This window comes from Seriola lalandi, unplaced genomic scaffold (assembly GCF_002814215.2).
Source record: "Seriola lalandi dorsalis isolate HSWRI2012SDOR001 ecotype SW California unplaced genomic scaffold, Sedor1 jcf7180002054371, whole genome shotgun sequence".
NCBI classification, from domain to species: Eukaryota; Metazoa; Chordata; class Actinopteri; order Carangiformes; family Carangidae; genus Seriola; species Seriola lalandi.
In genome coordinates this window covers 993142-1019226 of record NW_019524924.1, presented here as the reverse complement: position 1 = coordinate 1019226, position 26085 = coordinate 993142, and the positions used below count along the sequence as shown (strand labels likewise).

General features: G+C 41.6%; 1 protein-coding gene across 5 annotated transcripts in view; it reads right to left on the bottom strand.

Moving 5' to 3' along the window:
• Positions 1–940: 940 nt before the first annotated feature.
• kcnc2 (potassium voltage-gated channel, Shaw-related subfamily, member 2) overlaps positions 941–26085 on the bottom strand; it is an 88557-nt gene continuing 63412 nt past the window's right edge. Inside the window, exons 2-5 of one of the 5 annotated variants that reach the window (XM_023408720.2) lie at positions 12363–13296; positions 9593–9763; positions 9268–9329; positions 941–2466 (exon numbers count right to left, since the gene is read on the bottom strand). In XM_023408720.2, coding sequence (XP_023264488.1) covers positions 9277–9329; positions 9593–9763; positions 12363–13296 — 1158 coding nt within the window. In that variant the 3' untranslated portion in view covers positions 941–2466; positions 9268–9276. Of the gene's footprint in view, positions 2467–3476; positions 3573–4198; positions 4793–9267; positions 9330–9592; positions 9764–12362; positions 13297–26085 lie in introns of those variants that run through there. The other 4 variants (XM_023408719.2, XM_023408721.1, XM_023408723.2 and 1 more) reach the window with 4 other exon arrangements.

The window sequence follows — 26085 nt, the reverse complement described above, 5'->3', positions numbered from 1 at the left end:
TAATACAGATTCCACTTGCACTGTCAGCAGTCACTGTGTACAGCTATAACATTTGAATGTCTCATCCCTCATCCAAATCTGAGTCCTTAACAATTAGACTGTGCCCTCCAGCATCTGGTTTGTACCTGTTGCTACAGGTAACAGCACCAGGATCCTGCACTTCTTTAATTCAGATATTCTGCAGGGGCTCCATGTGTCTTGTTTTCTCTGAAGGATGAGCAGGCACCACCAGGGAGTGATCAGAATGAGAGCAGGAGCAGCATGGTAATGGTCAGAAATACTGCAGGGGGGGGGGGGAGTAAAGCAAGGTTGGATTGTGGGTCCGGTTGAGAGGGTTTGGGGCAAGGCTGAGAGCGGTGACTGCTTTGTTGTGACATCACAAAGTCACAGAAGTCCTGGCAGCTGGTTTTAAGGCTCAGTGTCTGAATACAGGCTGTATGCATTTCTCTGTGGACTGAGGCTTTGATACTTTCACAGTATTAATATAGAACCTAGACCTGCTCTATAATCCAACAACACATGGACATCTACCTTTATACTATATGGGACCTCTAAGATATTTTTGTGAAGCTGGAGATGATTTACTTGAATTAGATTTTTGTGGTATTAGCTCGTCAATCAAACGCAGGGAGATGAACCACATTTGGACTGTGTGTTGTCACCTACAGGCAGAGTGAAGAAGGAAACAGAACAAACAAAGAAATGAAGAAGAAACAAGCAGTTAAAAGATAAATAGTTTATGTGAATCTCTCACATAGCATTTACCTTTACTCTATACACATTGTTTTGACTGTGATATACAGTATGTCTTTTTTTTCTTTTTTTTTTCCTTTTTTTTTTTTACAATTTGACATAATGTTTTTTCAGCATGCACTTTAGAATGCCAACAAAAGGCTCCACAAATACAGACTTCAAACTAGATTTTTCCTCACAATAAAACATACAAAACATGAACTCGGATCAAAAGCCTGACAGTTTAAGGACACAATGGAGAAGCACAGCATCAGACTACCATGACTTTTACAGGTAAGAGCAATGTACTCAACAATAAGACACAAAAATACATGTTCTGGATTAAAAAAAATAAACACCTTTTTTTTTTTTTTAAGTTACAACGTCATTCTAAAAATACACAAAGAACAGTTTCCCCTTTGTCGAGTCAAAGAGTAAAGCAGCGTGTGTACTACACGAGGAGGATTGTGGGTACAGGGTGACACTTGAACAGCAAGCCGACCGACACGACACATACGTTGTGCCACCTGCCAGTCCTTTCTATCAGCGTTCACTGGGTTTTCTCTCTGCTGCTGAAATCACAGTGTGGATCGGTGCTTTTTGTTTTTGGGTGCTTATTGCAAATCCGATCTGATTGTTTGGGTTCGTGGGATTGCTACTGTGCAGATGTAGCCATTCTAGAAGTCCCGCATTTAACTTGGTAAACTTCTGCTACACTTTTGCTCCAAAGTTTGGAAGAATCAAGTTATGCAGTTTTTTTTTTTTTTTTTTTTTTTAGCCACCAGGAGTTATGAGGAATAGTCTGGTCAGGATAATTTGGTTTGTGAAAAGACAAACATCTGCAGCACTAACGCAGGGTAGTTGCATGTTCAATGCACGGCAAGGGCGGGGGGGGGGACTTCTACAACAGCGACTGCATCACAGAGGGGTGGGGTGGGGTGGGGGGGGCTCTGTCTCATTCAGGTTTGTGCTAAAAACTAAGTAGAAGAGTGACAGCAAGTCTCCACTGACCTGGCCTTTCAAACTGCAGATCTGACCCTGGAGTTTTTAGGATACACACACACATTAACACACAGCAGAGCAATTAACCTACTGAAAATACCAAGGGAAACGAAAGCAAAGATGACCATAATGTCACATTTATTCAACTTAGCACGTTTGTCTCTCTATACTGTATATACTGTATGTAGAATTTCATATATGAATACACTCCATTTTTAGAACACAAAGTGCCTCAACTGATACATCTTAATACACTTATTGCGAGGAGGGATACCACAGCAAGAAAAGTGACTCACACTGAGTGTCACGGCGCAACTTAGCAACCAACCACCTGACTCGCCATCAAAAGACAGATGTGTGGACGGAGCCGCTTCGGCCCAGATGTGCTGTGTCGTTGTTTTATTTACAGGAGCAGTATCTATACAGTAGATAGTCTCTGTTAAGGGCGTGTCCAGTGCACTTTGCTTTCCTTTTTTTTTCTCCAGAGTTTCAAAACAGGAAAACAAAAAAAGAGAAGGAGAGAAGGTAAATGCTTGTCACAGTCCTCAGTTGCTTTCCTGTGCGCAGAGCCATGAGCCAGGCTGCTGTCAGTCAATGGGTTTTACGTGCGTCCTCGTCCGTATTGTCCTGCAGCAGTGGCCTTATGGCTCCAAATGGGGTCCTCCCACTGCAATAGGTCCTCATACTGATGACAGTCTTATCCCACCGTCATTCAAATAGGAATTGAATTGTCTAAATAAAATATAAACACATCTCTAAATATCAGAAATGCATCATCTGTCTGTGTTGAGCATCATGTCAGACGACCTTGCCATGCACACACTGGCTAGTTTAAATATATGCACAAAAATGAGAACAAATCAGATAGTACAAATCTATGGAGCTCATATCCAGCGTTATAAAAGCTCTATTGTATATTGCAGTGGTTTCATTGGGGGGTGATTCAATAATTCAGTCTGCAGACAAGGAGAAATGTTTGCAAGAGCTCTTATTTTTAATTGTTTGACTTTTTGCCGTGTTATGTGTAAGATGCATCTAGCTGGGAGCCAGTTGCTAGGCAACCCTCTGCTACTGGTATAGACATACTGTAGGGATGGGTGAGGCACATCGCTGCATGGTTATGTCTGCTTTCCCCCACACCTGTTGGTTGCACAGAGGCAATTTGTGCCCGCCATTAAAAAAAAAAAACAGTCTCCTCAATAATAAACGACGCAGCCTTTCAGAGAAACAAAAAGGCTGCTTCTTTTTCATGAGAGATTTACAGACGCTGGTCTGAGGGAATTCCGGTCAGTTTGTCGGGTTTGGGGATTTGAGAGCAGCTAATAGCCCTTGGAGACGGCTGAGATGAAGTGATACTGTGCAGGAAAATATTATGTATCACTTGCATAACAGATAACAAATCTGCTTTCTTAGGGTGTAAATCAAGCAAATCTAAAACTGAATCTGGCAGCACATGATGCAAAATGCATCATCTGTTTGCAGTAATTATACTGATGTCTTAATATTAATGTGGTAGTGATCCACTGGTTACAATGCTACAAGCAGCACCTTTAATGGTGCCATCAAGAGTGCATGTTTGTGGACGTCTCTGTAACCATGTACAGGTATCTTTTAGGATTATTGAATAACCCCAGTTTTAGTACACACACACACAAAAACACAAATCATAATTCATTAACCAAGAGTGTGAGAGGGTTCTACACTGAAATCTGCCCCCCCCCCCCTCCTGTTCAGAAAGTTACCTTTCCGCCATGGCGGTGCCTTCCCCCAAAGCCATTAAGATAGAACGCTGCTCTCTGCTTGTGTGAAACCAGTAAAGACAACCTCTTTGCAGTTATCTGTGAGTAAACAACCAGAGACACAACAGCTTTGGTGGCGCTCGGTCAAAGAAAAAAAAAACATAAAGGAGGGGGGGGGGTGGGGGGAGAAGTTAATTGGAAATAGCAGAGAGACAAGCAAAAACCCACATGCAGAGAGAAACGAACACCCAGATGGCGTTCTGTGTTTCTAGTCTCCTCGGTGAATTGTTGGTGAAGCCAATGGCAAAATGAGACACGATACAAGTTGAATGTACCACCCCCCAACCCCAACATAATAATATTAAATTAAAAAATAATCCTTCATATATATATATATATATATATACATATACATATACATAAAAAAAGAGTATTTTTTAAATAAGTTTCTTAAGTTCTCCTCACTGTCTGCCTCGTCCCTGCTCCCCTCGCCACACTGCTCGCAGACGATGGTTACAGGATGATCCATGCAAAAACATGAGCGGGCCCAGCAGCAGGTGAAGAGTGACAGACTGTAAGTGTGCTTGTGTGAGTCAAAACACAGTCCTGAACGACATAATCGTCCGTCCTGGCAGCCATTCCTCCGGTCTCCGTCCCAAAAATCAAGTAGCAAAACAAAAGACAAAGTCACAGTTGTATGAGGTTCAAATGAAGTGACATCTCTCTTTCTTTTTTTTTTTTTTGTTTTCTTTTTTTTTTGGAAGCACGTCTTTTTCATGGTATCTAAATACAGCAACATCTAATATCCCTGATTATTAATATGTCCTTTATTAAATGTCATGGCTGCTACTTCTGAAGCCACCAGTCAGAGTTCTTTTATTGCAAGTCTCAAGTCTCAAAGTATGACGATATCTAAAGGGAACTCCAAGTGACACAGGAGAACTGACTAGATACTTAAGGATGTTAGCTAAGCACATGTACCTTCAAGGAAGAGGGGGGTGAGGAGTTGCTCAGATTGCCCAAGCCACTAACATTAGTCTTAGCTACAAGTTTAAGTACTTATCCACTAGCCACAATATCTAGAACAGTTCAGATATAATACCAAAGGGAGGTGGTTTGTTTGGGGGCAGGATGTGGGGTAGTTTAGGCCAAAGAGGCCCAGGGCTGGACATCTCACAGGATGGAGGGGATAGGGGAGCGAGAGCGCCGCAGCGGGCAGGGCGATCCATAGGGCGAGGTCACAGGAGACAACCTCAGGGCGTTACCAGCCATGCCAGTCATGCCCGCTATGTTGTTTAAGCTCCGGGATTTCTCATAGCCTTCAGATGAGTGAGGGGGGGCCACAGAGAGGTGGTGGTGGTGGTGGTGGAGGTGGTGGTGGTTGTGGTTGTGCAGGAACAGGACATGAACACACACAGGCAGGCAGGCAGGCAGGCACGCAGGCAGGCAGGCAACGATCCGCGTCCGAGCCAGCCGAGTGAACCGAGACAGGAGACAGGAGTGAGATAGAGCAACAGTAACATACTGTACGGTGAGAGCATGCACAGCACATTTCCTCACACTGACAGTAAGGCCGATAGTTCAGCTGGAGCTGCTCTGGAGGGAGAAAGAACCGGAGTGGCCGAGCAGGTAGAACCAAAGAACCACGGTCTGTCTGGCTTATGATGCATGAACACTAGAAACAGGATCTTCAAACTGTGTCTGATCAGAGAAGATACATCGGGCCGTCCCATTAGCACCTTCACTTTACCTGCTACTTATTCAGTTATTGAATTACAACTGGGAAGGGTAATGTGTATGGTTTTTCCCAACTTGTATTTACAAGCTCACATGATTTGACATTAGCCGCACTAAAGTAGCTGATATGTATTTAGCCATAGTAGCTATAGTACGGTGGCCCTGTGAGCTCAACACACTGCAACTTAAGAACAAACGTGCAAATAAACAAAACACAACTTCAGAAACATCGAAACATGTTTTCTGTATTTTTTTGTTGTGTCTGTCTGCTTGTGTTTTCTTAAGCTGCAGTGTGTTGAGCTCTCAGGGCCACCGTACTATAGCAGGCTAGGTAAGCTAATTAGCTAATATCGTGACGTTCCAACATAATGACTGTCATGGTTATCAATTAATAAAATAATTTCATGATATTAATTCGTTTTTTTTCCCATTTTGACCAGTGTGTGTGTTGTCATTTGAAGTTGCCGTTCAGCTAACAATGGTTCTCTGGCTCCGCCCCCTCACTGAGCCACTCAGCTTTAACCTACACAGAGAAATGCCTGTGTCAGTAAAATTCCAGTCTGCCCGAGTTCAGTCAGTAAAACTAATAGTCAAATAATCAATATTGTTATTCTTAAACTAATGGGGTTGGAAAATGAAATAAAACATTAGCAGTTATTGATCTGGTGGCATCATCATTAGTGTTTTAAATGCTGTAAATATTATGTCTAAATGTCTAATATATGGCAAATAGTTTGGGAATGTTTTCATAAATTGAGTTTTCACATTAAGACACATGGTTTGAATATATAACAGTCATACAGAGGCAAGTGTACGTATTAAGACTACCAGCATGCACATCATTGATCAAATGTGTTTTGTTTGTGTGTGTAGAAATCCAAGTTGTAGCCTGCACATACGGATGATGATGAGGATGATTAGAAAAGGACCATCATTATTAATGTATTATTAATCTGTACAACAGCTCAAACGTCTCAAAATGCAGCATGTGATGCATGCTGGTAAATTAGCATTCATCACTTGGTGCAAAATAAACAAGCAAGCCAAAGCAGCCAGATCATTAATGGAGCATGCCAATCAGCTGGCGTAAACACTGATGAGGAGCAGCTAATGGAAACGTGGCCTCATTACAATACCACATACGGCACCCATTTGTTTCACCAGGAGGAAGGGGTGTAAATGAAACCAGGGGCTGTTTCAGAACCAGCCGAGCAGGCAGAACAAAGGACGGCTTGGGTCTGTGCCAACAGGTAGCAGGGACTAGAAAGGACCTGATGTTTTATGTATTAGCGTCAGTGCGGCGGCAACTGCAGCCGCTGACTGAAGCAGCAGAGACGAAGGCACAGCTGCTCAGCCGCCTACGTCGAAACAAACAAGGCTAGTGAGGAGCCTCGCTGTGAGGGAGATCACCATCATGTGCTCTCCGGAGGATCTGGACCAGATGTACAGTAGTTTCGCCTGCGAGATCATCTCAGTAAAACCATTAACGCCTTATTTTAATAATAATAGTGAAGCTCCATGCTGTACTATCACAGGATTTTTCTGAAATGGGAGCTGGAATTCCAATAAACTAAATCTTGAATTTACAAGTGGCACTCTAATGGTACGATGGCATTGATTTGCCTGCGTTACAGTGAGTACAGTGGCACTATGAGGCTGTAGAGCAATAATATTGAGAGCAAGACATTTAGATAGCCTCCTGAAGTGGCTGTTAACTTCTGATAGAAGGCAATTAGTCGAGGCTTAACGCTTACTTATCACAGTGCAGATTAACACAACATTAATGCCTCAAGATGCTTGAAATAAAACTGAGGAATTAATCTAACAGACATGCTTTAGGCCTCACGTGGTATTGAAGAATTATTTCAGTCAGTCCACAAGAAAATGCAAGTGAAAGTATTTTTGCTGTCAAATCAGCTGCAGCCCCAATCTCCACTGTGTGAGCTGCTCCGTTTATACATTTTAATTCGTGACCTTTCCTACTTTTGAAATCACACGGAGCGCCGACGAGGCTCTCTGGAAGTTCAGCAGATGTGAACTTCATGATGACCTTTAGCTTGGGTCAAAGTGTATGGAAGGTCACGCCCTGTCTGAATCTGACCTTTCCACTGACGCACTGCGACAGGACTGAAGGTGACAACCGACTGTTTGAAGATCTGACAGCAAATTCTGAAGACAAATCTTGTTTCATTGGAAACACTGTGAACTGTTCCAATATCCAGTCGTGATTTATGGGTGATAAACTTTGCTGGGAAAGTTTCAACATGGTTCAATCAGAGACACGAATCATCATGCCGTCCTGGTGGTGCCACATGAGCCTTGGTCAACTCAAAGTGGGCAAATTGACTTCTTCATTAATATAAAGGTTCACACTAACAACATTATTAAAGACTTTGTGCACTGGGTTTCTCTGGATCCTGCATCAGAGTGTTTGAGGCTCTGAGTGTGATATTATCACCTTTCCAAAACCAAAAATACAAGAACCAAAGTATAAGGAAAGAATCAACCTTTGAGTTAATCTGCTAACATCAGCATGTCTGGCTGTCTAGTTAACTAACCTAGTTAACTAACCCTAACCCTAAAGAAGTCATCTAACCCAGCGTTACTTGCAAGGCCAAGGGTTTACCTGTTTATTACCCTCAGTCAGGACTGACACACCTGATGCTTGGAAGCAGATGCTTCTCTTGATCTGTAAAATGTGGGTTTATTTAGGGCGTCCATATTTGTTTTGTTTTTAAGTGCTTTTGTATGAGTAGGTGCCAAGATGGATATATAGATGCATCCATCTTGGCATCCTGTCAACATATAAGTCGTAGTTACAACTTAGATGTTACGGTCGCTGTTTACAAGTGGGAAATTGGTAATTATGGTGACTCCGATATGACATAATGAGAAATTATAGGGGAATAATGGGAAATGGTGTTTGCTAAATTCTGCTAGAAACATAAATACTGAATGAACAATGAAATTAGATTGCTTTTCAAAGAAGTATCCAGAGAACTAACTACTAGCCTGTGTCTAAGTATATGAAGTGAGTCATGTGACATACTGTAGAGAAAGCTACCTAGATGTGTAGCCTAGTTATTAACATAGTTAGAAATGTCAGTGGGATTTTCAGTGAAGAAAACTGAGTTTTCTTCATGCAGACAGGTGACGAACCAAAGGAAAAACCTGAAGAACGAGTGGAAAAAAAGAATGACAAAGCCCCCACCCACAGGAGACGAGGGGTCACTGATGGTTTGATGAGTCTGACAATAATGTGAATCATGATGTGGCCTTCACAGTCACCAGATCTCAACCTAGTTGAACACCTATGGGAGATTTTGGACCCAACATGTTAGACAGCGCATCAAAACACCACATGAGGGAAGAGTTCAGAGACTTGGAGAATCAATGCCAAACTGTTCTGGCGGCACGTGGGGAGACAACACTTCACTAAGACACTTTATGCTGGTTTTTCTTTGAATTCGTCCCCTGTGTGGTCTTTCATCTTTCATCTGAGAATGAAACTTTTAGGGTTAAAAATCTTAAGGTATGGACAGGTCTGTTATAACAGATAAAAAGGAAAGGAGGCCATATTTATTAATATTATATTATATAATATATTTATGTTTTATATTATGTTTTTGAATCCACTGTATTAACTGACGACATGTTCATTCTATGTAGCAACAAATGTGAGCCTGCTGTTACAAATGAAGAAGTCAAAATGCTTATGAGTGGATGGCATTAAAATCTATTATTTCAACCATTTCAATTTTTCTGATTGTGAAATAAAAATCTGACATGTCTGCTTGTGTATCATCACCTTAGAGTCTGATGATACACTGGACAGTTTATTTGGGAGCTGCAGATGGGCAATGAACCTGGCAACAGCCAGAAAAGTGAGGCACGGGATCAGAAATTTATTCAAGTGTTTCCAGGCAACAAGAAAACATGAATAAATTGTGAAGAAAGCAGCAGTTCTGAGTCGGCTGCACGGACACTGATGGTCCTCAGAATTGCCAAAAAAAAGTCTTGTGGTGTGCCGCAACAGCACGGCCACAGTTTACGTTACCTTATGTGACTAGGCCTGAACAAACAGCCTTCCCTCTTCCAGGGATGTTGGTGTCCCAGTCACTAAGGATACGGATCAGCTGATGAGGATTTTAACTGTTTTAACGGCTGTGTTTTCAAGATCTTTCCTTTTCCTATAAGTAATTCTATGGTAAAATATCTGAAATATGAACTGCAAAGCATGAATTTCAGAATGATTCTTTATGGCTTTTTAACAAATAAAACTTCTATGAAATGACTGAAATGATAAATACTTACATACTTTAAAATATTCATTCAAAGCTCAAATGAAATGGTGAAGCAGTTGAATTTCCCCATGCAGTTACCTGTTTTTCGTAACCCTCCATCTGCAGGGCAGGTGTAGTCACTAGCAGCAAGCAGGAAGCACGTGCCCCCGCTCCGACGGTCCTGTTCCCTGGTGCTGGACCTTCGCATGGGGACCCTCTCCTCTGGAGACATGGTCAGGTCACTGCCCCCGCTGCAGTCCGCTGACAGAACTGTGAGAGAGGAAACACATTAGTAGATGTTACATCTGGCTGGGTGGTTTTTTTTTTACAGGTTCCGATAACAAATTTCACATCCAGTTTCTTTCAGTTTGCACAATTTTTAAAAATCTAACAATCTGACATAAGCTTTATGCTTTGAATCCTGAACCTATAAAACTAGATTCAGTAGTAAATAAATCTTTCACCAGCAACAACAACCAATGGAATTTACCATGGCATACAGCTTTGATAGTGGCAAGTTTCCTCTGGTAACAACAACTTATTTTTGGTGGAAATTTGATTTGCATGTGCTAACCTTAATGTCATATTTCACAAGTTTGATGGCTGGTGCATACTACTAACACACACTAACACACCACTAACATCGGGTCGGGTGCCACAGTCAGTGTCATGATAAAATCAAACAACCTCACACATTAAAAGCCTGCACCAAATGTCACAAGCACCACCATGCAGTACAGCAGAGGTCAAAGGTCAGACAGTGTGTGGAGCTCCAGTGGATGAGAAAGACACATGACTAACCCCTCATGAGCCATAGTGAGTCTTTATTCGTAGGATAACTGGTTTTGCTATTCTCAGTGGATAACAATTTGTATTATGTCCAAAAACTGAGAGAAGCACATAAAACAGCCACACCATTGTATTTGGACACATTCCATCAGTACAATCAAGGAGGCTGGGGTAATAGTTCCTGTCAGTGTATAAGAGTGGAACTGCTTCTCTAAGCATTCTCTATTGGACATGATGTTACTAGCCACAGACTGAAAATGCAATCCATTGTCATGCATGTCCATTGTTATGAAAATGTGATAGAATATGTCATGAATTACATCATTGTGGCTCCTTCATGTGTTTTGATATGTTTTTAGGTGACAGTGGAGGTCTGTGGCATAAGGAATAACATAAGGTCCTCCATCATTACTGTTGCTACAATTACATATGCAGTTTACAGTGATAACAGAGGCCGGTTTACCATTGAAATTCTTAGTAGACCATCGACTTTGAGAAAAGGGCAACTGTCGCTGGCAGATTTAATCCGTAACTAGCTATGTAATTAAGCTAACATTAGCTTCATGAGTCTCTTTCTGACTTGTTAATGTCGCCAGCTGAAACAATTTAAAATGAGAAGCTTATAAAGGGGTCTTAATAAAGATGCATGTAATGGTTGAATACATTATATTGTGCTCAAAGACTGAAGAAGAAGCTGCCTCCGCACTAGATTATGGTCCATGTAGAAGACATGTTAACACTAAATGAAGAAACAATTGTATTTGTACTGCTGTATAAGGCAAGTTATGATGAGGTGAAATAAAAATGGAAAAAGAGACTGAAATTTCATTTTAACCCCATTTGGCTGTTACTTTTTTGTTTTTTCACATTAAACGTTGAAAAAGATTTGATGAAAAAACACCAACCTCCAAAATGTTTAAATGTCGAGTATCGTCCTTATTACAACCTCATGTACACCACTTTAACATACAGAGAAATCAAAAGCTTGACAGAGCTGCTGAGCCTATTACCTTTGATAATCTGTGATTGGACAATTGGTGTTCAGGGGAGGGGTTTAGCAAATCGTGAATAACACTTAAGAGACATCAACATAATGACATAATAATGAGTATAAAACTGATTACCATAATACAGCAATAATCATAGAGTAATGCTACAATTAATTTCTATTAACAAAAAAAGTGAATTTCTTTGGGTTACTATAAAGGTTTTTAAATGAAAAGGTTGATATGTTTCAGATCAGACCAAATCCACATATACTAGAAGCTGGCATTCCCTGTCACATGTGACTGAAATGAATATATATACAGTATATGTTAAATGAAACCTTTCACATTGCAACATAAATCATGAGGCAATCTACAGGACACTGAGCAGGAGAGTAACCTTGCATACTGTGTGTTTTAAATGACCTCTAAGGAAATCACACAGGCAACTAAACCAGATTGACTCTGCTTGTGCATTCAGTTGAGGCATGAATTATTCTATGCTTATTAAATATATAAGGTTCTGAGACCTGATAAACAAACAGAGTGTGGGGAGCCCAGAGCACGCACCTACCCTCAGGAATGTCTGCACTCGAATTCAAAGAAAGTCAGTACACAGAGGTCGACACTAATTTCCATCAATATCAGCTGTGTCAGAGTAAATTACTGACACAGGCCTAGAGGGAAAAACAGCCACCTACGGTCTTAACAGCAAATGAACAATCCCTACTGGAAGAAAGACTTGGACATAAGGACTGTGAATTCTTATCAGCATGAGCTATTTCACACAAGCATCTCCTACTCTCATCGCCTTTTGTGTAGCCTTCCTCATCAGTGTGGCATCCAGAGATGAAGGCTAGAAGGAAAAAGGGCTCAGTGGTGCTCGTGAGTCTCTAAGGGAAAACCATTTTAATTCTCAGGGGGGAATCTGTCAAATGGCTACTGCTTTCTACCCCAGATGACGTTCCTTATGAATTCTTCTTGCTGTCACTTCATAAATAATGCCCTTCAGCGTAACATGAACTTTACTACCGAGGTGTGGTTGCTCACAATTTTCTGTTCAATATGGCTTAGGATTGAACATATGTTCTTACCTGAACGGTTGCGTTCTAGTACCCTGCCCCCTTTGACGTGGCACAGGTCACCTTGAGTGCTGTTGCAGGTGGTGTTGAGATCGGCTTTGCAGTAGGTGGGGGACCCTCCCTGCACTGCCTGAGGGATGTGTTTCTTCCTCTTTTTGGGCAGCTTCTGCTTGGCCATGGCCAGAGAGTAGTACATCCCAAAGTTATTGACGATAACCGGCACAGGCATGGCTATCGTCAGCACGCCGGCTAAAGCACATAATGCGCCCACCACCATGCCTGACCAAGTCTCTGGATACATGTCGCCATAGCCCAGTGTAGTCATGGTTACCACAGCCCACCAGAAGCCAATGGGGATGTTCTTGAACTTGGTGTGGAGGCTAGCAGTGGGGTCATTGGGCTTGGCGCCGATTCGTTCGGCGTAGTAAATCATGGTGGCAAAAATTAACACTCCCAACGCCAGGAAGATAATGAGCAGCAGGAATTCATTGGTGCTGGCCCGCAATGTGTGGCCCAACACCCTTAGCCCCACAAAATGACGTGTTAGCTTGAAGATACGCAGGATACGAACAAAGCGCACCACCCTGAGGAAACCCAACACATCCTTGGCAGCCTTTGAAGAAAGGCCACTCAGCCCTACCTCCAAATAGAAAGGTAGGATAGCCACAAAGTCGATGATGTTGAGGACGCTCTTAACAAACTCCAACTTGACCGGGCAGAAGGTCACGCGCACCAGGAACTCAATGGTGAACCAGAAGACGCAAACACCCTCCACGTAGGTGAGTGCAGGGTCAGTTTCAATCTCGTACTGAGGGCCCGACTCCGTCACACTGCTGTTCCGCATCAGCTCAGTCTTGTTGATGATGGTGTTGAAAGCTTCATGAGTCTCCAAGCAGAAGGTGGTGATGGAGACCAGAATGAAGAACAAAGATGCAAAGGCAATAAACTACAAGAGAAGAAAACAGAAAAAAAGAAAAACAATTGTTACTATCAATCCATCACTGAAATGTATGGTTATTTCAACCATGATGTACACTGGCATATGTACACACAACACCAAGCTCAATCAGTATATTTACTCCTGAGAAGGAGATTTAACTCAAACAAGTTTAATTAACTTGCATCAATTTGAATGGACTCCAGAGAGAGAAGCAATCTATTAGCAACAGCAACAAATAAACACACACTTCCTTGTGATCCTGGCGTAAAAGTGGCATGGGAATGCAGATGCAATCAGATTTAATTTACTGCTGCTGGTATGTTGGGCAGTTGGAAATAAAGCAAGCAGGAAAGTAAGTAAGTGATATCAGGGTATTGTACTATTTACCTGTTTTTAAAATCCTTTTAAAGCACGCATAAAAGCACCAGGCCTAACCCTTGTGGATCAGTTGTTCACAACCTTTTTTGCATGCGACCCCTTACAATGAAGAGGGGATGTCACTATGGTACTAAGTTTGGATGCCAAAATTCTGTAACCTTGACGGTACTTGTTTTTGTCGTAGGCACTAGAGATGTGATTCTCCTGGGACTGAAGAGGGCAGCATAATACCCTACAAGTCTTACGTCAAACACAAAGGGACACAATAACAATAAATCCAGCCAATCCAATAAGTCCGCTATTTGTGGAACAAAAACAGGGCAAGAGTTGCTGCATTTGTATTTTGTATTTGTATTGTGACATCCCTACACTGATGCAATGTCTACTTGTGATTCCTCATCAAAGGTTGCATATGTGTACTAGTTGTGAACAGGTCAATGAATTAATGATGTTTTCAGGTTGTCTGGCCATACGTCCCATTCGTGTTAACATGATATCGCAGGAACACCTTGAGGGAGTTTCTTTGGCATAAACGACTTCGACCCAAGGATGAACTGATTAGATCTTGGTGGTCAAAGGTCAATTTCACTGTGACCTGTGACCCTTTGTCAGACTATGATTCCCAAGGTCAGAACGAACTTCCATTCCCTATGCATTGATTAGAAATTAGGTCCTTATTCATTGAATTGTAACTACTTAAAATTACATCTAGCCACAAGTTTGAGTTGTGAGAGCTGTGCAGAGTTACATAGTGTTGTAGTATTTTATTACACAACCTTTTCTCTGTGATGACTGAAATGTTTTAGTGAGAAATCTGTGACATGTCAGTGAATCCCAATAAATCTCCCTGATAAATCAATGTTCAATCATCTCTAACACTATCTGCAATCACTTATTTGTGTCTCAATTTAGAGCACAACACAGGTATTACAATGTTAAATTGGTTTAAAAACGAAAGCCATCTTTTGTGTCTGGGCAGCAGTGTCCAAAGGCAAAGTCAGGCAGTGACGCCTAAATAGTCCTCTTGAGTGCTATTTGCTTGCCCCTTCGTTCATATCTGCTCAGTGGCAGTGAGAAATAACAATTACAAGTTTAGAGCAATGACAATAACACTGATAATACAGTACAAGGTAACTCCTATGCCTTTTATTGTTAGAAAGTTCTATTTTAAAAAATTCTTATTTATTCCGTAATTGTCACAATACAGTTTAAGTAACTTCAGTCTTTAGCAGGCACAGCGACAGCGTGTTGATCCAATGCGTCTGAATGTGTATGGTAACTGTATTAAATGATGAGTCACATACAGATTTTATTTTGTTCTTTTTGCCCAACAGATCTTGTTTTGTTTTGGTGTTTATGAAACCACCTGTCAGCTGCAGAGCTGACATCCAGATATTCTTCTTCCCTGGAAGAAGCTCAGGCTGAATTTGCAAACATCCACGTTTTTTTTTTTTTTTTTTCAGAGAGCTAGACGGAGCAGATTTCCACACATGCAGCCTACTATGCTCTCTCTCTACCTTCCTCCCACAGTCCATCCACTGGTGTTCTCTGCCTACTGAGCTCTGAAGAAGTCGTTTTACACCCTGCCTTGTTTCTGGATTGTGTGACTCACACACTCTCAAAATATTGCCACTATTTGGGTCACCCTGCTCCTGAACTGCGTGCGTATATTCACTCTATTGCTGTTAACATGCGCTCTCTTCATTATACATGTGTCTTCATCATGTTCATCCTGTTCATTCACTGACACCTTTTAATACGTTAGACAATAACAACTTCAGTTTGATGAGGTTACATCCCTCAGCAGTTGCTTCGCACCATCAATATTCTACGTTCAGGAATCAGCTAAGGATGTTGCTTTTTTTAACTGAATTAAATATACAATATATGATAACACTGAATATGTTATCAGCCCTCTTGCATCACTGTAAGGTCACAAACTCCACTTTCGACAAAAAGCTATCGTACTTTGTATGTCACTTTATTAACACTGACCGTATCATTTTCTTTTATATTTCACCCATTTTTCATTTACCTCCCATAATTATGTCTACATGCACTTGGTGGTCGGCAACATACAGCAGTGATGTACTGAAAGTTGGAGCATCACAAGACTAAGAGATCCAGGTTTTGGTCTCCTGAGGCTGCTGCTAATACAGGAAGGCAGTTGTTAGTAGAAATTGGAGTCTTATTTCCTCTGTTATAGACTGACCCAGGTTGCTGGCAGCAGCAAACAAGACAGCATTTCTGCAGCGGCATCTCACTTGTAAACCTGAGCAGTACTGCCATAAATTTTTACTACTTTCGCTAGGAAATATGACCACAAGACGCTGCAGAACCCGGTGCATGTCAAAATAAAGTTGTCAAAATGCCATGAAGTAAAAGTTGTAAGATGAAACTTTTCAACAAAAGTTTGCTCAGTTTTAATGCACCTGCAAATCACCAAAACCACACAGACTGTTCTGTGCTGGTATCAGCTGTTCCAACAATAAACCTCTTATCTGGAAGATAAAAAAAACACAAAAAAGAAAATTAATTGAGGGACAGAGAATTCATTAAGCTATTGCTGCCTCTAATAATAAAATACTACAGGAAAAAAAGTAAGTTGGTTTCTACTTTCATGACTAATTTGTTTCATTATTCATTTGTCACTGTGGAGCAATCACTATGGGAGGGTGTTGATGAAATGAGAGCGGGGCTGCTGAACTGAATGCGCTGTGAGGAGGTGAGCTCCAGAGAATCGCTGATCTCATACCAGATCCATGCACAATGATCACACGTAGGCAACACATGAAAGCTGCTGTTATTACAGATGTGTTTGAGCCGGCTGTAACCCCTAATGGATTTGCATTTTCTGTCAAGCTGTGATGTTCAGCCCACAGACATCTAGGGCTTATGGGAAATGGTGTTTGTATTTACAAAGTACGAGCGAGACAAACATCTTATTGTCTTCATGGGCTCTAACTCAATGCTACTCACACAGATCTATACTCCTGCACCCACACAACTCACTCAGTGGTTGAACTGATCAGGGATCAGATAAATGCCACTGATGTATTCAGAATGTCAGAGAGCATTTCCACTGACTGCCCACTGACAATGTGGGAGGAGTAAATATTGTATCTTGGGGAGATGGATGCATTAATACCTTTTCAACATCTGACTAGAATCAGACTCTCATCCATCTCTAAAGGTCCATATAGTTTAAAGGCAGATGTTCATGTGTTGTTTGATTATAAAGCAGGTCTAGGTTCTATATTAATACTGTGAAAGTATCAAAGCCTCAATCCACAGAGAAATGCACACGGCCTATATTCAGAAACTGAGACTTAAAACCAGCCGTCAGGACTTCTGGAGCTTGTGATGTCACAACAAAGCAGTCACTGGTCTCAGCCACCTACCCCACCCACCTAGACTTTGCAGGATTGGGTCACTCAGAAAACAGTCAGCCAATCAGAAGAGAGCCTGAGAGAGATGTAAAGCTACACTACAATATATCTTCTTATGGATCAACACTTCAAATAAAACACAGGAGAAGAGGAAAATATGGAGCTTTAATGCTTAAGTCTTGGATGTATTTACATGTAGCTGTTTTAAATTCAGTTAGCTTTTCAGGCTTGTGTGTGGGGTCTTAGACCGTGGCACTGCAGCAACAGAGGAATCGCTAGAGAGAACAACACATAAATCTGGGAAAAATCATCATAGTTAAAAACTTTTCTTTCTTTTTTTTTATTCTGCAGAACTAATGCTGTGTTCATGTTTACGTTTGATTTGTATATAGTGTTCATGTCATGAATGGGAAACTTAATTAAGCAAACTTAATTAATTACTAATTAAGTTAGTAAACTTATTATTATATCTAAATTAAAGGAAACTTAATATGTAAGTGCCTACACAAAGGTCAAACAGGTGTGGATACCTCATTTCAGTCAAAGGCTGTAGTTCAAAGTGATTAAATCCAAAATAATGGACATATTGTTTTACAGTGCACAGCATGTTTAGCCCTCAAATGATCAAGCCTGCAGTCATACCACTATCTTGAGTTTACAAGTCATAAACATAGGAATACTTTCCATCTCTATCAATCCCATATAATGTGAACTTCATACACCACAAACCCTGACTGTTTGTCCAGTTAGTAAAAGAAAAATAATGCACCGCAAAAAGTATTAGGGTTGATTTTCCCTTTAAAAACGCAAAGTAATACCTCATGCAAAAATTCTGCTCCTACTGCTCAGTCCTGACTTTCTCCGTCTCACCCCTCTCTGTGTCTTTATCTCCATCTTCCTCTTATCATGACACTGGCTGAAGCGAACAGCAGGACGACCTGAGCCGTTTCCTTCGGCTGCTCGGATGCTGCGCCAGCTAATGACAACTGCCGCCTCGTGCTGGGCTGTGATTCTGTGGTGTTCACGTCTGCAGAGTGAGGATATATCATCTCCCCCCGTGCACGCCGGCTTGTAACAGCTGAATCATGTCACATTAAACTAACCGGACACCAAACACACATGTGTGTACTGTACACTAATATGCAGAGGTGCGCACGCTGATACCCATGTTTATACCTCACAAGGTTATTTATGATATGACATTAAAAATGCAAAGTTGCTACCCTAGCATGTGATTGCAACAGGCACATGCTTCTCGACATCCTGATTTCCAGCACACTCACTCTGCATGCTAAATAAGTCCTGTACTTAAATTGCTCTTTGCAGGCAGTGCAGCAGGGCGGATACAGCGCAGACAGTCCATCTCTGAACAATGCAGATCTAATTTACCCCGAGGACGCACCCCATTCTTCAGCCATCTTTTTCATTACATGTAAGGCTTTTAGCTTTAGAGTTACTCGCTCGTTGGCACAGCTGATAATAGAGAGGTGGCTGGTACAGAGGTGACCTTCACGTCTCACTCTCAGCATGTGCTGTGAAGAGCCACGTGAACGCAGGTTTTCACCGCTAGACAATCATTACAGCAGCTGATTTCACTGATTACCACAAGCTGATGTTCAATCTGTTATTCAACCATGAAGACGAGTGAAACAGCTGACGGACCGTAGGCGTGGAGGTGGGTCAGTACTTCTTGCCCTCGTGTGGAATCTAAGGGTGGAAATGTTCGGGTTGGTAGATCTGTCTGACATTTTGGTCCAGAGCTAGGTATGAATACGAGTCAGATGGCATTTACATTTGCTGTAGATATCAATGGCCCCGAGGATAATGATAGCCTGATAATCAGTTTGGAATACCACATTGTTTTCACGGCCAGTGATGTGCTCGCTCACACGTAACCACAGCCAGCTCAAAGTTCAGTTCACAAAGACTCAAATTAAGCAGTTCACCTTCATTTTTTTAAAACAGCAGCTGTTCTTTCAGTAGAACCTCCTTCCACCCATCCATCCCCAGCCCCCAGTCACTGTCACTGTCTTCCACTAGAATCACAGGCAGATATTAGCTTTAAAAGCAAAGAAAAATAGTTTGTTTGACCACTTACAGTAAACACTGTGTCATAAAGCAGGACAACTCTAGCCTACATGAACCAGGCTAAATAACATTTCCATTGCATCTAGTTTTACTGCACCTTTTTTTCCCACTTTCTCCATGATAAAAAAATGTATATAGAACTGAATTACATTTGTAAACTGCTCTGTTTTGAATGTTCCTGCTTTAAAACACATTGTTTAAGTGGTAAAACAATAACTGGCTTCAGCCCCAGAGGCTATGATGTTTGAATTGCCAGAACTATCCCTGCCACAACACTTTTTCTTCCTGTGATTTTTTTTTTTGGGCAGCTGTCAAACTGCTTTTTGGTGCATCACCACCAGCTACTGCTACTGCTACTGCAAACGGATACGTTCAGTTCAACGTTCACCAAAAACATGAGCATGTTCAAGGAACGTGTGAGAAACTGAACTGTGATGTGTGGACCAGTGCAGGTGTCTTGGTGAGTGACCGGTTAGCTAATGATACATAATGCTGTGTTGTTTCAACAACAATAATGTGAAGCTTCCTGCGACATATCAGGCAGTAGCAAAACCAGTATTCCAACCGGTATTATCAAACAGACAATAACCTGCAGCTATAAGCTTGATAGATCACACATCGCAGCCTTTTCCTTAAGAAAACTGTGGACTTTCTTTTCACACCATGATTTCCATTAAACCTAAAGTATAAAATCACCTTGCTCTTAAGGCAGTGCTATTTCCATAAGTCAACTTCGTCAACATTTTCTCTTTGTATGGATTCTGGCACTGACACAGGAAGATGACGTCCACATCCTCATTCCCACCTACAAACCTCTGATTAGCTCACCTTTTGTTCAACTGGGGAAACATTCATCAGCGAGCACAACACCAGACCTGAATCACTGACAGCAGTAATTAATTGATACTAAAAATTAATATCAGACTAGATATACTGATTTGCATCAGTATCGATGCCAACAGTGACGTCTTCACCTGCTCCAGTTGAAACACAGCTTCATACAGCAGCACTGCAGACAGGCAGGCACACAAATTCCTAAATTATTGGTGACCTCTTGATGTTTCTTTGAATTCCCACAACACAATATACCTGATGAAGTAATTAGAAGTTCGGCATGAATTTAGTTGAGCACATTTGTGCTTCCAACCCCTTTGATTTCAATGACATCATTACCTTTTCTTTAGCGCATCCCAAAGCAAAATGTACACTTTTCGGCCACTTCTGGTCCGGATCTAACAACAACTACATTGTCTGTATGTTGTTTAATCTATTATTCACTACAAACAACAACTGACTAAATGGTTGAGAGTAAACAGGAAAGATAAACTATCATTTTGTGCTGCCTGTGTCTGTCTTTGTGTTATTTCATCGAGCCTGAGGTGAATGTTTTCATATCAGTGCAGCATCACATTCCTATCAGTCACTCCACGCCCACAGGAAGTCTCTTCCAAGAAAGAATCAATCATAAACATGGTTCCTTACACACATTATTATCACATCCATCCTGCCTCAGTCCTTGTTAGCCAGGAGAAACTAGGCGAATGATAGCACACAACATGCAATTCAAAATAACGTGGGAAATGTAAAGTAGATGTAGACACCAGTAAAGAGCACATAACTCTAAATGACAGCAAAACTCTTCAGATGTGCAGAACACACAGAGTGATTTATTAGGGCTAAACAGATTCAGTCAGCAGCCCTGTGACCACCCCAAACACTGATGGGATGTGATCACTGTCACAGTCCTGAAGGAGGGAGGCCTTCTTCATAATCACATCATTTTTCACAAGACTTGTCTATCACTCCCTGGAACTCTGCCGGTCCACATCCAGAGGAAGAGACACGAGGAAAACGCCAGATCAAACCGCTTCGATCGCACAACGATCCCCCGGCGGATTACATGTGCCACTCGCCCTGGAGTCGCCAGCGCAGGCAGGCCGCGGCGCTGACACTGGAGCTATGCGGCTTCAGGTTATAAACAGTAACTGATACACCGGCATGGACGTCACATTAGAATGATAATGGAAAGGAAAAACTTGATGGTTTGTAGGTTACAGTGGAGGAGCGGGCCTCAGTGATAAATCAGATGTGACTGAGCTGTATCCTCTGCACTGTGATTGCACAAATAGAAACACATCTATTCATTTATGCTTCATTTTACATCCTATAGTAGATGACACTATGAAATCCATATCCAAATCCAAATCCCCATATTAACTTAACTTATCTTGATATACTGTGAAATAATGTCATGGGAGTGATTTTAATATCAATACAGAGATAAAAGGCTCAGTAAGTGATGTGTGCCTCTGATCTTGGACATGAGCCCGTCACTACTACTGCCACAAGTCTACCAGTTTAATAATTAGGTTTGGGCAATTTCCAAAATGTAATATCTTGATACAGCCCAAAGATCTCAATATACAATATCATCCTGTTGGAGAAATATATATATATTATATATATAATATAGTTATATTATTGTATTTTATGTTAATGGTTAGTTAATGTTATCCATTATCAGCCCAAGCCTATCAATAATCCTAATCTAATTTAAAGATAACTTTAACTTGATACAGTGATAATCAAACTAATGCAGTGTCTCAAAATTGGCTTTACTTCAGTACACTCGCATGTAGCAGTACACTACTGGCGCAGTGCGTGTCCCAAATCAAACACTCGCTGGAAACTTTTTACTTTCTTGTGTGTTTCCTCTTGTGTAATGTGACATAGAAATGACACCGCCAATGGAAGTAAATTTTGATTGTGGCACTCCAACACTGAAAAATTACATCAAAAACTTCATTAAAAAAAAGAAATTAAAAAAGAAATTGATTAAATACTCAATTTAATTTTTCAGTTTTTGATCTACCCACATTTTTACAGATACAGTTTATGTCTTTTTGTAATTCTGAACAAAGCCTTTATATAGAAAAACATTATTTGGGAATAGACAAATCATAGACATTTCTAAAATTGTTAAGGAGATGTGTGAAGGAAATTAGCAGAGTCATTTTGTCGTGACAGATATTTGGCAGAATAAATCTCACATTTAATCCCACCAGTACTTGAAATATTCTGTGGTAAACCCTGGTAGCTCCAGCATTCACTCAGAAAGCTAAAAACAGAACGACCCTCGAGGGTCACACATATTTCCATACATCCCTTCATCTGTTGGCACAGCAACATGTTGGATGGGCAAACCTTGGCATCCTCCCACTGAAAAACCCCCCCGCTCCAACACAACCAGTCAGCCCACTGATCTGCCCAGGCTCTGCTTCAGAAAACGCCCTGCTGGCTCAGCCAATCAGAGCGCTCGCTGCCCCCACCTCCTTTGGACTGCCACCATCTGTTTGACACTATGAATGGAAGCTGTGCGCTCCGATCTTGGCCTCAGACCACCATCCACTCGCCATGCTGCTTCGGCCCTCTGTAAGCCGCCGTGACATCATCAAGCTAAGGGGACCCCGGAGGTGGTAACACAGTCCAAGACGATCTCAAACACACACTAACAGCAGCACGCACACACAGGTCTACACACCGACATAATTACACCTGTGGGGTTTGGGGGTTTGAGCTTGAATGTGGCTTGCCTTCTGTTTCTACTTGATTGCCTGGTTATAATTTCAATCTGGATTTAGGGCTTTTCCACTGTGTACACACATGAAGTCTGCAGACGTGTTAGACTGCACGTCCACATGAACACAGCCATCACTGTTCAGTATGCAAAGACAGCACGCATGTAATACTGTGTGGAGGGTAAATCCACCATGAGGCAGATTTTTAAAGCCAGTAAAGATCTTATGATACTATTTTCTAATAAGAGATAATAACTAAAGACTTTATTATCAATAAATAATTTCCTAATGCTTTAAAGCGATTCATATTTTTTATGTTGCCAGGTTGTTGGTTCTCGTCCTTGTGACCCTTCAGCTCTCACTGTAGGCTGGACCAATGACTGACCTTCTCAAAAAGGTAGACAGAGCACCTGGACCGCAATCCAGTTATCAATAACATCTTATTAACATGTATCGCTGCAGACTTGATGGATAGTTCTTACTAAGCTGTATAATTGCAGACATTATCCGTTGTTGTTTGATAAAGCAGTGGCTCTTTATTAATGACTTACCAACAGTTGTAACTGCAGACTTGATGGCTCATTAGAGTGAGGAACCCGGCAACCTGATGTTGCTCTAATCAAATTTTATAACCTGATCTATAAAGAATTAGTAGATTCTTTATCAAACATTAAAGGTCCCATGTTTTACACTTTTTCTGTGTTTTATTTGAAGTGTTGATCCATAAGAAGAAAAACTAAAAACCATCTCAATGTAGTTTTACATCTCTGGAGCTCTAGTAACAACTGGTCAGGACTGTTCTCTGACTGATCAAGCAGATTTCAGGTAAACACCCAGAGAAACCAAATCCTGCAAGGTTGGATGGTGGGTCAAGGTGGGCGGGGCTTGGGGTGTGGCTGAGAGTGGTGACTGCTTTGTGGACATCACAAAGTTACATGAAGTGTTGTGTTTACACTTTGCACTGCCCCAAGCAGCCAAACAAATAAATTGATGGGTAATACGACTTTTATCAAACTTTAGTCTGTAAATGAAGGGAAAATAAATGATCATTCACAGTTTACCCTTCTTTTAAATGAGTGCAGCATGTCTGGATATAAATGCAGAGAAAAGGATGCACAGTCAGAGCTGTCCTCTCTCTCTCTCTCTCTCTCTCTCTCTCTCTCTCTCTCTCTCTCTCTGACACAGAGCTCAGCTCCAGCTGGAAGCAGAGACCCCCGGGCAGAGATATCCCTCTGTCTGTTGCGCTGTCTGTCACTCAGTAGTGTTGTGTCTCTTCAAAGCAACAACCACCACCATCCCGCTGCCACCCACCTATGTTACTGAACACAGACCAGAGAGGGACACTGATCACCTACTTAATGACAAGAGCATCTCTTTCTATGTATCTATCCCTTTCTGCGTCCCTCTCAAACAGGCACCGCCCAGCACGTGACGGCACAGTACGCAGCAGAGATATGTCCATAGGACTACCGGCTCAAACCCCACTCAGTCAGTGGACCCTCAAAACATCCATACAACATTTTTTTCTTTTTAAAGTTTTTATGGGTTCTGTCAGTGTCATTCGTGTGTCCGGTTCCAGCAGACAAGTCCAAGGCTGAATTTCTTTCTCGGTCCGACTATCAGCTAATACTGGTCTGACTTTACTGAGAGGAGAACCCTGTGAGTTGTTAGAGGATTCCAGCTTGACTCAGATCTGGCTTTGCCTCTCCTCCATGAGTCAGTAGCTTGATGTCTACATAATGTTTCGCGTCTGTTTTCATTAGTGCCCCGGCTACAGAAGACATGATCGTGTAAGCTGACTTACTGACGATCGTTTACAGAGCCGCTGATGTTAGGTAGAGACTGAGTCTGGGTCTCAATAACGAAAGAAAGTCTACACTTATTTGTAGCTTGAGATTCACTGTTTTACTTTCTGAACTTTTAAGCAAAACAACTATCTTTATGGAGCCACGCAGGGACCTCAGGATGCGAACCTCGGCCTGCAGTGTCACAGCTCTGCACTTTGTACATCCACCATCCACAACCACTGTGTTCTTATGTGTGTGGTACAAAAATGCACCATTTCCTTCATTCAAAATGATGCTACTGAAAACAATCCAGACAGCAATCACATTTCCCTCAAAATGTATTTGGCAAAACATTTTACTTGTATTTTAATGCTGTTTCTCAGAGACATTATTGACTTATTCAAACATGCTTTAGGTTTGAACGTAGCCTCCTCCCACTCGCCTTCGCAAAGAAACAGACTGACATCTGTGGTCACATGGCAGCTCCCTCTGTTGTCTTTGTCACCTGCATGTGTCTTACACTCTAAGGAGAAGTGATGAAAGCCACACTCGCACGCACACACACACTCTCACACGATTTATTAATAGCTTTAAATCCCTGGGGCCACCCCTACATACAGTATCTACAAACTGTGTAAATGTCGCTCAGAATCAACAACAATCAACAATGACACAGGAAAATACCATTTTCTCCACCATCAGTGGCATCGATATACCAGAATGCAACGCAGTGAGACATGATGGGTTGTGACACTGTGAATCTGAGGGAAAGGGAATGTTACCCTCTCAAACTGTTTTTAACGTGTGCCAGCCAGACATAGATCTTATTCACTTCTTTGACCTTTTAAGTGTGAATGAAGGAAGTGGCGGACGAGTCCTCATTTGTATCTATGTTGTGTATGTTTTCTAGAGCTGCACTCGTTGTCATTCACTCTGGATAAGACAATGTGCTGAATATGTAAATCAGAGATCAGTATAGAAACTTCTGAGGATCATTTTCCTCACAGAGGCTAACACGGTGTTTTTAGAAATCTTGAAATCCAGACAAAGTTCTGTGGGTCTGAGTGAAGCTCGTTTACAAAGTGTGCGTTTGAAATGATGAACCTGCTAACAGGTCCTGTGGGGTTGGAGAACCTTTTGATCACTGTCTTCTTTTAGAGTGCGGGCCTTTAACTACATCCACATCCAGTATCTGCTTAGACATGCTGTGTGATAACTGAGCCATCCTGTAGGAGGAGAACAGTGCATGCTGGGAAACAGACATGGTGTCTGCATTTGCAAGTTCTGTCATATCAAGCTCCCCATTCTAAAATTAAACAGTGGTTAAATCAACATTATGCAGTGTAGTTAGCTGAATGGCTCATTTAAAGACCATCGTAGTGCATACATAATTAAACCACCAAGTAATTGATTTCCATCTCAGCCTTATTCTATAGAGACAAGACTGGATGATATTTCTTTTATTAAATAAAGTGAGATAAAAATAAAGTGAGTGCCTGGGAGGACAGTGATGAGTCCCAGGGAATATCAGGGACAGGGAAGAATGGGAGGCTACTAATGAATTGCCCTACATTA